We start from the raw sequence: 13,605 nt of genomic DNA, 5'->3' as shown, positions 1-13,605 counted from the left end.
GCTGCCCCGACCTCCCGGGCCCCTCTCCCCGCCGGTCCTCATCCTGCCCCGCAGCCAGGGCTGGCGTGCGGCTGCCCTGGGGCACTCAGGTTGCCTGCTGCCTCCGCGCTGAGTAACTTAAATCCCGGGTGAGGTTGCCTCGAATCACCTGGTAATAAGATACCGCTTTAGAAGACAATTCATGCGTTCCAAGCAAGTTCTGACAAAGAGATTTGCACCACTGTTACAATGACTGCAAAATCAAAGCAATCCATACAATGCCTGAAAACAAATATTACTGGATCTGTCTGAACAAGATATGCCAACGTTTTCTTTGTGCACAGCTCTTACCTGCCCTTTCAGGGTATAGAAACACATACAAACGTACACCTCTTCCACCTCTGAAGGAAGCAGCTGGTGCAACCTTCAAAGGACAGGTGGGATGTGCCATGGGGAGGAGCTGGGCTAGAGCATGGCTCAGTACTCCATGGTGATGTGGATGACTAAGGTGTAGACCACTGCCCGCTCCATCAAACTGAAGTTCTCCCAGCTGGGCAGTTGCTGTTTCTCTTCTCAGGCACAGCACTTGGAAGTGAGGAGTGCTTGGGCAAGAGGCATCGCAGAGCTTCTGGGCATAAAACTCTGTTCACCCTGGTCCAGCTCTGGAGAACTGTCCTGGTGTCTGGGGCTCTGCTCTCCCTGGATGTTGGGCTGAGCCTGCGTGGGAGTGGGGCTACGGAGAAATGGCTGGAGGCTGGCTTCAAGCCCTGGAGCCTGCATTTCTAAGATTAATACGGCTTTAAGAATGCTGCATGGAAGAACTCTTCTTAAAATCATAGAATCATAGAATGGGTTAGGTTGGAAAGGACCTTAAAGATCATTGAGTTCCAACCTCCCTGCCATGGGCAGGGACACCTCCCACTAGACCAGGTTGCCCAAGGCCACATCCAGCTTGGCCTTGAACGCCTCCAGCGATGGGGCCTCAACAACCTCTCTGGGCAACCTGTTCCAGTGTCTTACAACCCTCAAAGTGAAAAACTTCTTCCTAATGTTTAATCTAAACCTGCCCTCTTCTAGTTTATGTCCATTCCCCCTTGTCCTGTCACTACATGCCCTAGTAAAAAGTCCTTCCCCAGCTCTCCTGTAGGCCCCCTTTGGGCACTGGAAGGCCTCAATAAGATCTCCCCGAAGCCTTCTCTTCTCCAGGCTGATCAGCCCTCTCAGCCTCTCCTCATAGGAGAGGTGCTCCAGCCCTCAGAACATCCTCGTGGCTCTCCTCTGGACACGTTCCAGCAGGTCCAAAATGCCTTTGTATGTGTTTCTTTAGTTTCTAGATAACTAGGAAATGGTGTATATGCTTTGATTTGGGTTGTTAACCTTCTTTTTTCAGTCCCCAGCTGGGAAAGTAACAGCTGCAGTGATGGCTGCCATTGACGCTGGGTACCGCCACTTTGACTGTGCCTATGTGTACCAGAATGAAAATGAAGTTGGGGATGGGATCCAGCAGAAAATCAAGGAAGGTGTTGTGAAACGAGAGGACCTCTTCATTGTCAGTAAGGTAAGGATCTGGTGACCTAGGATCCAGGGGAAGGCCTGCTTTGTGTAGAATGTGTTCATAGGAGGAAATTTAGAGTGGTGGGGAAAAATTGTGTGCTATAGCATGGAGTAATTCCGAACATGGTTTAGGCCAACACTGATGGAAGCTTATTTTTGTGCTCTTATCTTGTAGAGAGTTATCCAAGATATGCTCGACATTCTCCATTTTCATGGGACTGTTCCAAATATGCATTAAAGTCAAACAGTCCCAGAAAATGTGCTTTTTTCCTTGCTTATGGAGGAAATCCTAGCTTTGGCTCACCACTGAAGTTATTAACTTAAAAAAAGCTCTTTAACCAGTATCTGCCTGTAAGAAGTGGCTTTTACACATCTTGACTAATGGAGCAGGATTAGTGCTTTTCAGTTTACAACCCTGTTTGATCGCATAAGCCATCACAGGCCAGTTCTGCTCACAGAGCAAGCCCCATCTCAAGAGCACTAGGATGACCTACTTCTACATTCCACCTTCGAAAGGGGACGGGGACTCCTCTGAACAGGACAGAAGGGTTCCAAGAGCTGTAACCTAGGAAGTCATGGTGTGCCTTGGCTTGTTGTCTCTAGCTGTGGTGCACGTTTTATGAAAAGCCTCTGGTGAAGGGAGCCTGCCAGAAGACTCTTGCTGACCTGAAACTGGATTACCTGGACCTCTACCTCATGCACTGGCCTCTTGGGTTCAAGGTACAGTAACAGCAATGCCCTGAGCTTTCCCTCCTGGGAGACCTCCTCAAAACTGCCAGTAACGCTTGCAGCACTACTGCTGCTCCAGTCCAGAAAAAGCATGTGTCTGTTGTGTGTACCAGTGCTGCTCCAGTGCTGCTCATTCAGCTTCACTCTGGCCACGTGAGCCCAGCTCTTGATCTCTGCCCTGGAGACCGCTGCTCGCACAGCATCCTCTGCCCTTTTGATACTGGAGATGCAGACCTAGCACTAAGGTCAGGCCTCCCAGCTGCTTTACTTTTGGCTATGCATTGACTTCTATGAATCCAAAGTATATTCATCTGCCAATGACTTAGCCTCCTGCTTTGTTAGAAGGAGAGCTGTACTTTGCTGCCTGACAGAAATTCTTTCCTCTGCATGTTACAGAATCACGGAGCAAAAGAAAATGCTTCCATTTTCCATTTCTGTCTTTAATCATGGAGTCCTTAATACAGTCCAGATTGAGCCAACCTTTGCTGCAGGAGCCTTAGTGTTGTTCCACAGATCTCGGATTTCAAAAAGTGAGACTTTCTGACATCCAAGTTCCATACTTCATGTACTCCAAAGGTGATGGATTAGTCTTAGCTTTTCCTTTCTGCTACAGACAGGTTAAGACCGCCATCCTGTCTGTTGCTTTTGGTCTTATCAACTGTTTATCATACTTTCAAAGCTGTCATGGTTAGTTTTATGGGAACAAAGTCCTTCACTACAAGTGTCATGGCATAATACTCTGACATCTGCACAACACACTAGATGTAGAGCAATATGGAGATGTGGGGACCCAGCTCTGTTCCCGTACATCTGAGATGTTCTGATTTCCCTAGTGCCACCAACTTAAACTGCGGGTCTCCTCACAGAAGACCTGTGTGTGTACATAATATATTGTTCAGTAGATGTGACTCACCCTAGACCTATCTTAAATGTCCTTCAGACCTAAAGAGGTCCTTATAGTTTTCAAAAAACAAATCTTCAGAAAACCGTTCTTCTTCTCCCTTAAAAGGCATAATAGAGGAGTACAGCAAGCGTTTTTATTCTGCTTTGTTCCACAAGTGGTGTGACTTGTTTATCTGTATGTGTTTTGGTGAGTCACCACTTTGCTGGGCCCAGGAGATATACCTGTCCCTCCTACTACGAATGGTTGCTGGCAAAACACCATAAACCTACATGAACAATGTAGACAAATACCAGTATTTCCTGCAGTAGAAGTTAAAGCTACCATGGTCCTCAGTTGCCTCAGTATTAACTTCCCAATACAGTGTTTCAAGCATTTTCTTTCCCACTGACAGGCAGGAGAGGAGCTGTTTCCCACAGATGACAAAGGCATGTCAATACCCAGCAACACAGATATTCTACATACATGGGAGGTAAGTTCAGCCGCAGTGGGAGAGTCATGTTGTCTGTCCTCGGTGGTCTTTTCCATGCTTTCATTACAGTCAGAAGTCACAGAGCTCTTATTTAGTTATCTTATGGTATACAATGTAGCTTTTCAAAACATAATGCTTAGTCAAACTGACAATCTTCAGTGGAGCTGCAGACCAAGTTGCTTAACCGTAATAACCACAGAACTGTCTCACTGCAGTTCTTTAAACTGCTCAAATACACTTTGCAGAAATAAAGATATTTTAGGTTGTGATCTTGCCTGGGGTACAGCGCTCCAGTGCTGGCTTGATACCATGTTACTAATCATTATTTTCCACATGCAACTAACTTGGTGTTTCTACCATCTCAAGGAATGAGCCTTTGGGCTTGGGTGAGACAGAAAACATAGCACAAACACATCAGTGTGCACTTTTCCCCAAGAGACAAAATTTGCAACTGCAAACAGTTGTTGTTCCCTTCCCACGAAGGGAAACAAGCCACTCCAGGAAGAACATCTTCCAGCCCTGTCTTGTATACTGGATGCTGACTTTGCTCCTCTTTCTGTTAGGCCATGGAAGAACTGGTGGATGCTGGTCTGGTAAAAGCCATTGGAATCTCAAACTTTAATCATGAGCAGATTGAAAGAAGCTTAAACAAGCCAGGACTGAAGCACAAGCCTGCAAATAACCAGGTAAGCTGCTAAGTGACTGCAAATGAATAGTTTTCAGGGATTATAAAGATCTGGTTACAGTTGAATAAGGAGATGGAAAAAGGGAGAACAAAATAGATAACAGCATGTAAACACCCTATGATTACTTCTGGGTACACGTGAGGATGTTGTAGATCTGCATCCTGATAAGGGATGAAGTTATAGTACACAAATTACAACCGTAACTTCTTAAAATACCTTACTTGTTCTGTTATTAGTAATAGCATCAACCTGTTATTAATAGCAGATAACTCACAGAATCATAGAATGGTTTAGGTTGGAAGGGACCTTGAAGATCATCTAGTTCCACCACCCCCCGTAATAGGCAGGGACACCTCCCACTAGACCAGGTTGCTCAAAGCCCCATCCAGGACAGCCTTGAACACCTCCAGGGATGGAGCTTCCACAGCTTCTCTGGGCAACCTGTTCCAGTACCTCACCACCATCAGGGTGAAAAATTTCTTCCTAATATCTAATCTGAATCTACCCTCTTCCAGTTTAAAGCCATTCCTCCTTGTCCTATCACTACATGCCCTTGTAAAAAGTCCCTCCCCAGCTTTCCTGTAGGCCCCCTTTAAGTTCACACAACACATGCATTTCTTCTCATGTGCATGCATATATGCATGCACAATTCACTCAGTTGGAAATGGGAGGTTAATTTTAACTATATATGCAGAAGCAGAGCATGTATTGGCACACCAGTGGCTTCCTGGTATCTGCCCTGAAGACTTATTTATATAAAATAAAAATAAAGTGTGCATATACCCACATACAAATACTCATGTAGTCTTTGTCTATACATAGCAGCCACTGCAGTAGCTACCTCACCTGCTGTAGATACTTATTTCTCCAAGTGGCCTTGGACAGATTCAGACATCTCTTACAGCTCTGAATTCAGGTTCACTGAGTACCAGTCTCTAGACCTTATCAGTCCTAAGGATACCTTAACACTTTCTCTACGTGTAGTTACCAAAATGAGAGCAGGCTAAAAGAAGAAAAAAAAAATGCATCTCCATCCAAAACTATAGATATCTCTAGAACTGCTTCACACAAACTCACAAGAAAGGGGCTTTTATGAAAGAACAAAGAGAAAATAGAGCCAATGCAGCATGTCCTTCTAATCCCACTCCACATTATTACTGAATCTACAACGAACCAGAGGTTTCGATATTTGCTAAACTTCTGCTTAGAAATCTCGAAGAAGCACTTCAAGAACATGTTTTCTCAGGGCCAAAAAACCCAAAGATGAGCCTTATGAAACACACTTTCCCCAGAGCAAAGACCAAGAAATGCAAGAAGCCTTACTGTAAAAGTAGGTGCTGTACAAAACTAAGGCTGAATCATACTTTGCAAAGACTGGCACATTAGGGCAAACATTGAACTGGAAGTGCATTAGGAGATAATCCATGGAGTGAATTAGAACAGTTATATTGCTATCAATCTCCATACTCTTGTGTTGGCAGATCGAATGTAATCCATACCTTACCCAGGAGAAGCTGATCAAGTACTGTCAATCCAAAGGGATTGCTGTGACAGCGTACAGTCCGCTTGGCTCTCCTGACAGGCCATGGTAAGACTGCCTTGCAATCTGAGAGGCAGCTGACATGGATTGTGCTTGAAGCGCTGAGACAGTAAGGGCACCAATAATCATTCATCTAAAACCAGACTTCTGTTGTTACCTTTCCTCTGCGTAGGGCTAAGCCAGAGGATCCTTCCCTTCTGGATGACCCCAAGATCAAAGAGATCGCAGCCAAGCACAACAAAACCCCAGCACAGGTAGGTAGGTGCCACACAGTGGGTACCCCTTCCTGCAACACAGGACAGCTAATGACAAAGTAAAGGACAGGCTGGCTCTTCATTCCTTGTCACCTGTGGTGCTGTTACGTGTCTGCAATGCATGCTTGTTAAGGGCACTCTGACCATCAACAAGAAGCCTTTTCTTGACCCATCTTCAGGTGCTGTCATGTTTCAGTTTTCTCATCTCCAGTCCTATCGCAGAGAATGAAACCTTGATAAAAGTACGGGTGGGAACAAAAAGACTTGGTTGTCCCAAAATTGGATGGGAAAGGAGTTCTTCCATGTGAGGCACCACCACTTCCCTCTTTGCTCTTCAGGGAGTGCTACCTAGGCCACAGAGACAGGAATGATCTGAAACACATCTCTGCGGAAGTGGGTACAGCTTTGGGAAAACAGCTGTTGAAACAGGCTCTGCTTTCTCCAAAACAGAAGGAATGATTCAGTTTTCTGTTCTTGCAGGTTCTCCTTCGCTTCCAGATCCAGAGAAATGTGATTGTGATTCCCAAGTCTGTCACACCACAGCGCATTGTGGAGAACTTCAAGGTGAGTCTTCAGGAGTGACTTGGGTGCATGGCATGTTCAGGGACAGCATGGCGTCTCCCTGCAGAGCAAGCAGTGATCCTTTCTCACCTTCCCCTCCTCAGGCAAGAGGATTTTTTGCTTATAGTCTGATTTGTTCAGAGAGGTGATTTCCAGCTGTTTCTCTTGTTAGGTGTTTGACTTTGAATTGACAAAAGAGGAGATGGCAACTATTTCCAGCTTTAACAGAAACTGGAGAGCATATACAATGAGCACGTAAGTGGTAGCATTCAGTATTTGTTTTTTCTAAACCCTTAAGTTATGAACACTATATACGCAGAGATTTTGCATCTAAACATTGCCTAGAATGCTGCGAGCCTGAGCTACTGACAAAATGACTTGTGTGTTCCCAGTGTACAAATGGCACACACTATCCAGGAAAACAAATATGGAACAAATCCATTCTACAATTATATAGTTTATATCCTGCCTCGGTGGCTCCTCTAAGCACCCACTACAGCTTGACAGATTAATATTAGTTTCAGCCATCTTTTTTTTTTTTTTTTTTTAAATTATACCTTTATTCCCTTCAGGTGCAAAACTCACAAGGAGTACCCTTTCAATGCAGAATACTGAAGATAGTCATATCCTGCCCTCATATCCTTCAGAGTTTGGTCTGATATGCTTCCTATCAATTTATCTAGCTTTCTTATTGCATCTCTTCTCCTGCAGCCAGTGAAGTCACAGGATATGTATTCAGTGATTTATTGTTGTGCTCTTCCTTTTTTTCAAATAAGGACACAGTAAAATTGTTCTAAAGAAACAGATGTGGGCTGTAATAATTGTCTGCCAAAATGTGGAAATAAGGAAAAAACAGAGAAAGACAACTATACATTCACACTTGTACTCTGTCTTGTATCAACAAGCTAAGTAGGACAATCAGTTCACATTTCTCAGATATTTTTCTCCAGTGCTCACAACTGCTGAAGACTAACTTTCTTAGCACAAATGAGACAACCAGGCATTTCACCACTCCAAAACTAACTGAAAAAGGGTTTTTTACTGTTTATCCCTAAAAAAAAAAAAAAAACATATGCAGAAAACATACAGATGCATGCTGGGCATTATTTTTACACAGGCTTTCTCCTATGTGTCAAAATACAACAGCATAGTGGATTTTGGATACAACACAATTTCAATATGTGCTTCAGATTATTGCTAGTTGTGAAATTCCATTCTTATGTGGAAAATTATTAAGCAAAAAAAAACCCCAAAACCTCTGAACTTGCACCTGCCATTTCATTCAATGCCCATATTTGAGGAAAAACTAATCTTTAAATGCAACGATGAAATAGAAGATTCCTGCCTGATCAAAAAGATCTTTTACTTGGAAAAGTATGAGTGTTTATGCTCTTGCCTAGATTTTATAGCTAGAAGTGAGACAGGATGTTAGACCCCCAATACCATTTGACTTTAGGAACTTATTTCATTCTTTACTAGCTCCATTATTTTTGAGTTCAATATTCTGCCTGTTGCAGATAAAACTGGTTTTGGTGGTTTGTTTGGGGGTTTTTGGGTTTGTGTTGTTGGTGTTTTGGTTTTGTTTTTTTTTTTTTCCAAACGAAAGCTTCCAAAAGAAGGTAATATATAACCACCTGGGCCAGGAACAAAACGTGGCAGAGGGATGCAGTACAAGTATTTTTAGTACTTCTGTACAGAACTAATAGATGTTAACCTATTGCAGCCAAACAAAAGAAATATGAGCATGTCCTTGCTGTTCTGTGTTTAAGATGCACTTTGTATTTCAGACCCACTCTATGGAGCTGTACTTGGCCTTTGCTCCCAAGTCACAGCTAGCTGCTGAAGCCTCTCTTCTGGGGAATCATCTCCCCTAACTTTAGGTACTGACCTCAGGGCCAACCTCTAAGCTCCAGTCACAGCCAAAGGAGATTTGGGCTGCACAAGGGCAGCAGCCTTCAGCACGGTCCATTAGACCCTGGTGGGAGCTGCCCTTGGTTCAGACCCAGCTTGCTCTTTAGGCTCTCTAGACTTCATGCACCCTCTCTCCTGTGAACAAAGTTGAAGTACATACACGTTGGCTGTAGTCATCTGTACGTCGGGGACACAGATCCTCCCTGGGACAGCAAAGCCACTCGGCACTCTCCTCTGCGGGCACCAGAGGGCAGCCAGTCCTCAGAGGAGACCGGCGTTGCCACCTCCCTGCCAGCCACCAGCCCCCGAGCTCTGGCCACAGTCCCCAGGGCTGCCGGGGAGGCGTTTCACATGCCAGGAACCCCGGGTGTCTGCCCCCTGCCTAGGGAGGCTTAGCCCCGCGGTGCTGTCTCCAAACCACTGGCCTCCCTACCGACCCTGCCAGCCTTGGAGGCCAATTCCCTGGGCAGCACCAAGTGCTCTGAGCCCAGGGTGCCCAGCCCAGGACAGGTGCTCAGGGATGATGGCCCATCTAGCTCCAACCATCTCCTCTGGCAGCCCTCTTCAACCCAGCCACCCCCTCCCACCACTGCTCCCACCCCAGGGCTGCAGATGGGTACCTTCTTGCAGCACTGCATCCCCACAGGGAGCTGCAGGGCCTAAGCCCAGCAACCCCTTTGACCTCTTCCAGCAGATCCCAGTCCCAGAGGGCACAGTGGAGAAACACAAGTCCCAGCAACCCAGTGGCAGCAAAGACGGACACCTGAGCTCCCCACACACCCCTACATGCACAGATACCCACTCTGCAACATGCCTGGCACAGGGGAGATGTCTAAGGGCAGGTCTCAAGGAATCGATCCCCAAACTCCTTCCCACCTGACACTCAAACTCAAGCCATCAAAACAATCAAGGGTCCTTTAACAAATACCAGGCGACATGAGGAGGTATTTGTTTTTGTGGTTGTGTCACCTTTCTGTTTCCTTCTACTAGGCAGGTGACCAAATGCATAATCATAAAGTTGCACGTTGGGTTCCATGGGAAAATGGTAAAACCTTTTGTTCAAGAAAAGAGGCACCTTAGGACCTTCTTTCCAAAATTTCCACTTTCAATTCTTGAACGTGTAATCCAAGAACATTGTTTTGCAGCTTCCTGAAGGAAGCAACCCATAAAATCCTCAGGCTGAGGTGAGACAGCTTTGCTGAGACCAAATATACATTCTTATTGAACAATAAAGGTACAATAGGTTTAGACCACAGTCTTTTCAGTGGTGTACCTTCTCCAGTGTGGGTCACCCAGTGGTCACTTCAGGCATTTCCTTGCTCCAGCATGGCTCATCCACCAGCTGCAGTCCCCTCAGAAGTAAGCCCTTTCAGTGTGGACCTCCTTCAAAGAGTATACTTGTTTCCAACAGCGTGTCTGAGCCAGGGCACTGTGGGCTTAAATTCTGGCATAAGATAGGGTGTTTACGTTGGTTTTGGAGCTAGCTGGAATTGGTTCTGGCTGACACTGAGCAGTTCATAGTTTCCACACAGGTCACCACTGCCATCCCCTGATACTCCCTGCAATTTATGTCCTTTACATTCCAACCTTCACCTCATTGAAAGATATATTAAGATTTTTTTCACCTTTACATAAACTCTACCTTTAACATCATCACAATCTTAATGTATATTCATTACAAACTCCATCCCTTGTCCCTGCAGACCAGACTAGTGTAGTTAACATCTCATCAGTGTGAATGTAACACAGACCACAAACCCACCCTTTCCCCAGCAGACAAAATTATCAGGATCAAGACTGCAGCAAGCTTAACATATACTTTCCAACCCATTCTAAAACTTTTTCCAAGGTCAACCATACTACTAGACTCCCAGCATTATCCTTGGCCATGCCACTAATCTCCTGCCTGTCTTCTGGCACACTCTCTCTAGTACCAGACATGTAAGTCACTCCTTGACGTCCCACCAGCTTATCAGACGATACCAGAGCGGCAGCAGTAACTGTGCTCAGATCTTGGAGCTTTCAGGCCATGGCATCAGTGATCACCACTTTTTCAGGGTCCCCCTTGCCTGTAAGCACAATCCTGCAGTCCAGCAATGGTCTCCCTAGGTCCCTCCTTTCTCCAGCTGTTCGCACACTGTCTGCACTCACCCCTGGACACACACTGGATGCGCTGCTTCCACCACTGCCTGTTCCCAGGACCAGGATCATGGCTGCTTCCAGAGTCCATCTTTTTGCTCCAGTTCTGGGCCATGACAGGGCCGGGCATCCCACGCGTTCTCCAACAGCTGCCATCCCAGGCAAAACAGCCTCACCTCAGGGCAATCTGAGCTGATTTGTCGCCAGTTAGCACAAACTTCATTTCACCGACAGAAAATAAAACTTTAGTAAATGCCTTCCTCCCCCTTCCCCAGCCTCTGCCTAAGCCAAATACCAATCCCCTCCCCGTGCTCCTCTCCACTTCCCCCATTTTCACCACAGATTACACCCCAGTCCATCCCAATTTCCCCCTTGAGGCAAAGGCAGCTGGCAGGCTGGGGCTGGGTGCCTGAAGCTCCCCTTTACCCCTCAGTTCTTCTTACTGTGCCTTACTGCTCCCTGCTGTCCCCAGGGCTGCCACTGCCCCGGCGGGGATGGCCCAGGCCGCAGGCCCCTCAGCAGCCACCGCCTTTGGGGCAAACTGCCACCTTCCTTCTTCCCTGACAGGGGGCTTGGGCAGGAAGGGGGGCGGGGGGGGGTGCATGCAGGCTCTTCCCATGGCTGGAGCTCCATTGCCCTGGGGCAGCAGCACCAGTTTCAGAAATGGCTGGAACCAGCTCTGACCAGCCCAGGGCAGTTTGGCCTTCCACCACTACCACCACCCAGGTCTCCACTGCAGGGCCCTTCCCGCCCTGTAACTGCCGGGGCCAGGCAGCGGGGGAGCTTCCTTGAGGCCCGGAGCATGTTTTTGTAAGCAGAATGGGATTAACGGCCAAATACCAGTGCAAAGACGAAAAGCCTCATCGACCCTGAGAAGACAGGAGATCCACCACGATACGCTCCTGGCTTGATCTCAGCTCCAAGCGAGGAAGAGGCAGAGTGGGGTTCAGCCAAGACCCTCAGATCTGCCTTCTGGAGGTTGAGCTTGAGCACCCCACCGGGCAAGATAATCCTCCCCTTGCTCCAAGCAAGGCAGAAATTCCTGTTTTTGGGATTCGAGCATGAGACCCTGCATGCCCTCACAAAACCCTCAAAACCCTGGCTTTGGCCATGCCTGTGTCTGTCAGCACCCCCAGACCTGCAGAGCCCTGTGGCTCTCCCCATGACCAGTTGAAGTGATCGCACCTTCTGACTCTGTCACCTCCTTCCTTTGCCTTTGGGCTCTTTTGGCAGGCCACAGGGTCCCTGCTGGTAACGACTGCCTGCACAAGGACATACCCGTTTCCATTAGTTTGGACCCTGTTCTGCTCAGATATCAAACACCGCTGGTCTCCAAAGTCACAACTTGTGGTGAAATTACAGTTACTAAATGCAAATTCAGCAAAACAAACTGAAAAACTCATGATACCACACATCCTGTTCCAGTGCAAAACATCGCTCACGGGTCAAGGGAAAAAAAAAAAAAAGGAAAACCCTTCCTCCCCCATGCAGTTCCTTGTCACCAGAGCTCACTGTAAAGAAACAGCCGGCCACGTTATCAAGGACAGGGCACAGAAGATTTACCAGGCTGGCTGTCACCTGGTGACACCTGCAGTATTTCTTCTTCCCCCAAGGCCCTGCTGCCATTAGATGGCCCCCACCTGGCCTTCGGAGGAGGTCAACAGCAGAAAGCCGATGTGCCTCACAGCTGCGAGGGGAAAGCCTGCCGCCTCACGAGCGCCAACAGCAAAAAAAAAAAACCCAAAAAACAAAACCCAAAGCAAAATACAGAACTCCTGCGCGAAGCCTCTTGGTGGTGAGGAGATGGGAGACGTCTCACTGACAAGAAACTGCCAGGGAAAAACGATCCCCGGCGGTGAGAGACAGATAAGCACCGAGGTTATGTAATGGTTTCATGATCCAAGTGAAAACACACCGCATCCCGCCAGGGACGGGCTGATGGCGCTGACACAAAACAGGAGAGACATTAAAGAGGAAAACCAATTACCTTGCCTGCCCTGAGTTAAATGGAGCAAAAAAAACCACCAAGCTGCAGAGAGCGGGGGCCTCTGCCCTGGGAGAGGCACCCGGAGCAACCGCTCACACCTGAAGATGCGTTCTCACCGCTTCTCCACGTGTGAGCAAGCAGCAAAGCCTCCCGGGCAAGTGTGGGTTTTTTCCACTGCGGCTGCAACCTCTTCAGCAGAACAGCGTCCGCTTGTCTGCAGAAAATGTCATAGCCAGTTTCTGATGGGAGGTGACTGGCCACCTACCACGCGCGATTACAGTCATGCGTTTTATTCTGAGATGGCCTCAGCACCTCCTGAGAGACGGAGGGACAATTTGATCTGTCACGTCATGCATTAAAAAGTCACCGTTCCTCTTCTGTGACTTTCAAAACACTTTAAGAAAACCTCTCCCAACATTCAAAATAAAGTTTGGTTGTTGTTTTTTTTTTTTTAACTTAGTCTATCTTGAATTACTCCTAAGCCACATCTCACTTGGGCTTGAAATGGAAGCTCCATTTGTCCTGTCTGGAGCAGGGAAGAGGTTCTCCCTGCTCTCGTGAGCCAGCCACGCCAAGGTTCCCCAAGCCATCTCACTCTACCAGCATGCAGGGTCACAAGGCTCCGACAAGGGGGACCAGCCCGGGCCACCATCCCCATCGTGGGGACATGCCGCTCCAGCAAAGGGCTCAGCCCGAGGCACCCAACCCACAGGCAGCTCTCAGGGCACAGGGATACACCCCTGCCTCAGCCCTCTCTTGTCACCCCCACCCCGGGGACGGCTGAGACGTGACATGAAGGGACCGAGGCATCGCGACAGGGCCGCCACCCGTGAAGTGAGCGCAGCCCCGGTGTAAGCACCACCGGGCACAAGGCGGGAGGCCCGCAGACGCG

General features: G+C 47.5%; 2 protein-coding genes across 2 annotated transcripts in view; both read left to right on the top strand.

Annotated features, from left to right (window-relative positions):
• The window catches only part of LOC104281713 (aldose reductase-like), a 12,167-nt gene extending 4,876 nt beyond the window's left edge, over positions 1 to 7,291 (top strand). The window contains exons 3-12 of the mRNA XM_009879756.1: positions 343 to 416; positions 1,370 to 1,537; positions 2,137 to 2,253; positions 3,558 to 3,635; positions 4,199 to 4,321; positions 5,803 to 5,909; positions 6,034 to 6,115; positions 6,596 to 6,679; positions 6,849 to 6,931; positions 7,249 to 7,291. Of these exons, the coding sequence (XP_009878058.1) occupies positions 343 to 416; positions 1,370 to 1,537; positions 2,137 to 2,253; positions 3,558 to 3,635; positions 4,199 to 4,321; positions 5,803 to 5,909; positions 6,034 to 6,115; positions 6,596 to 6,679; positions 6,849 to 6,931; positions 7,249 to 7,291 (959 nt within the window). The remainder of the gene's footprint in view (positions 1 to 342; positions 417 to 1,369; positions 1,538 to 2,136; positions 2,254 to 3,557; positions 3,636 to 4,198; positions 4,322 to 5,802; positions 5,910 to 6,033; positions 6,116 to 6,595; positions 6,680 to 6,848; positions 6,932 to 7,248) is intronic.
• A 6,214-nt stretch (positions 7,292 to 13,505) lies between these two features.
• Positions 13,506 to 13,605, top strand: part of LOC104281712 (aldose reductase-like) — a 10,083-nt gene continuing 9,983 nt past the window's right edge. Inside the window, exon 1 of the mRNA XM_009879755.1 lies at positions 13,506 to 13,547. Coding sequence (XP_009878057.1) covers positions 13,506 to 13,547 — 42 coding nt within the window. The remainder of the gene's footprint in view (positions 13,548 to 13,605) is intronic.

This window comes from Charadrius vociferus, unplaced genomic scaffold (assembly GCF_000708025.1).
Source record: "Charadrius vociferus isolate BGI_N301 unplaced genomic scaffold, ASM70802v2 scaffold90, whole genome shotgun sequence".
Lineage (NCBI taxonomy): Eukaryota > Metazoa > Chordata > Aves > Charadriiformes > Charadriidae > Charadrius > Charadrius vociferus.
This window is presented reverse-complemented; position numbering and strand designations above follow the sequence as displayed.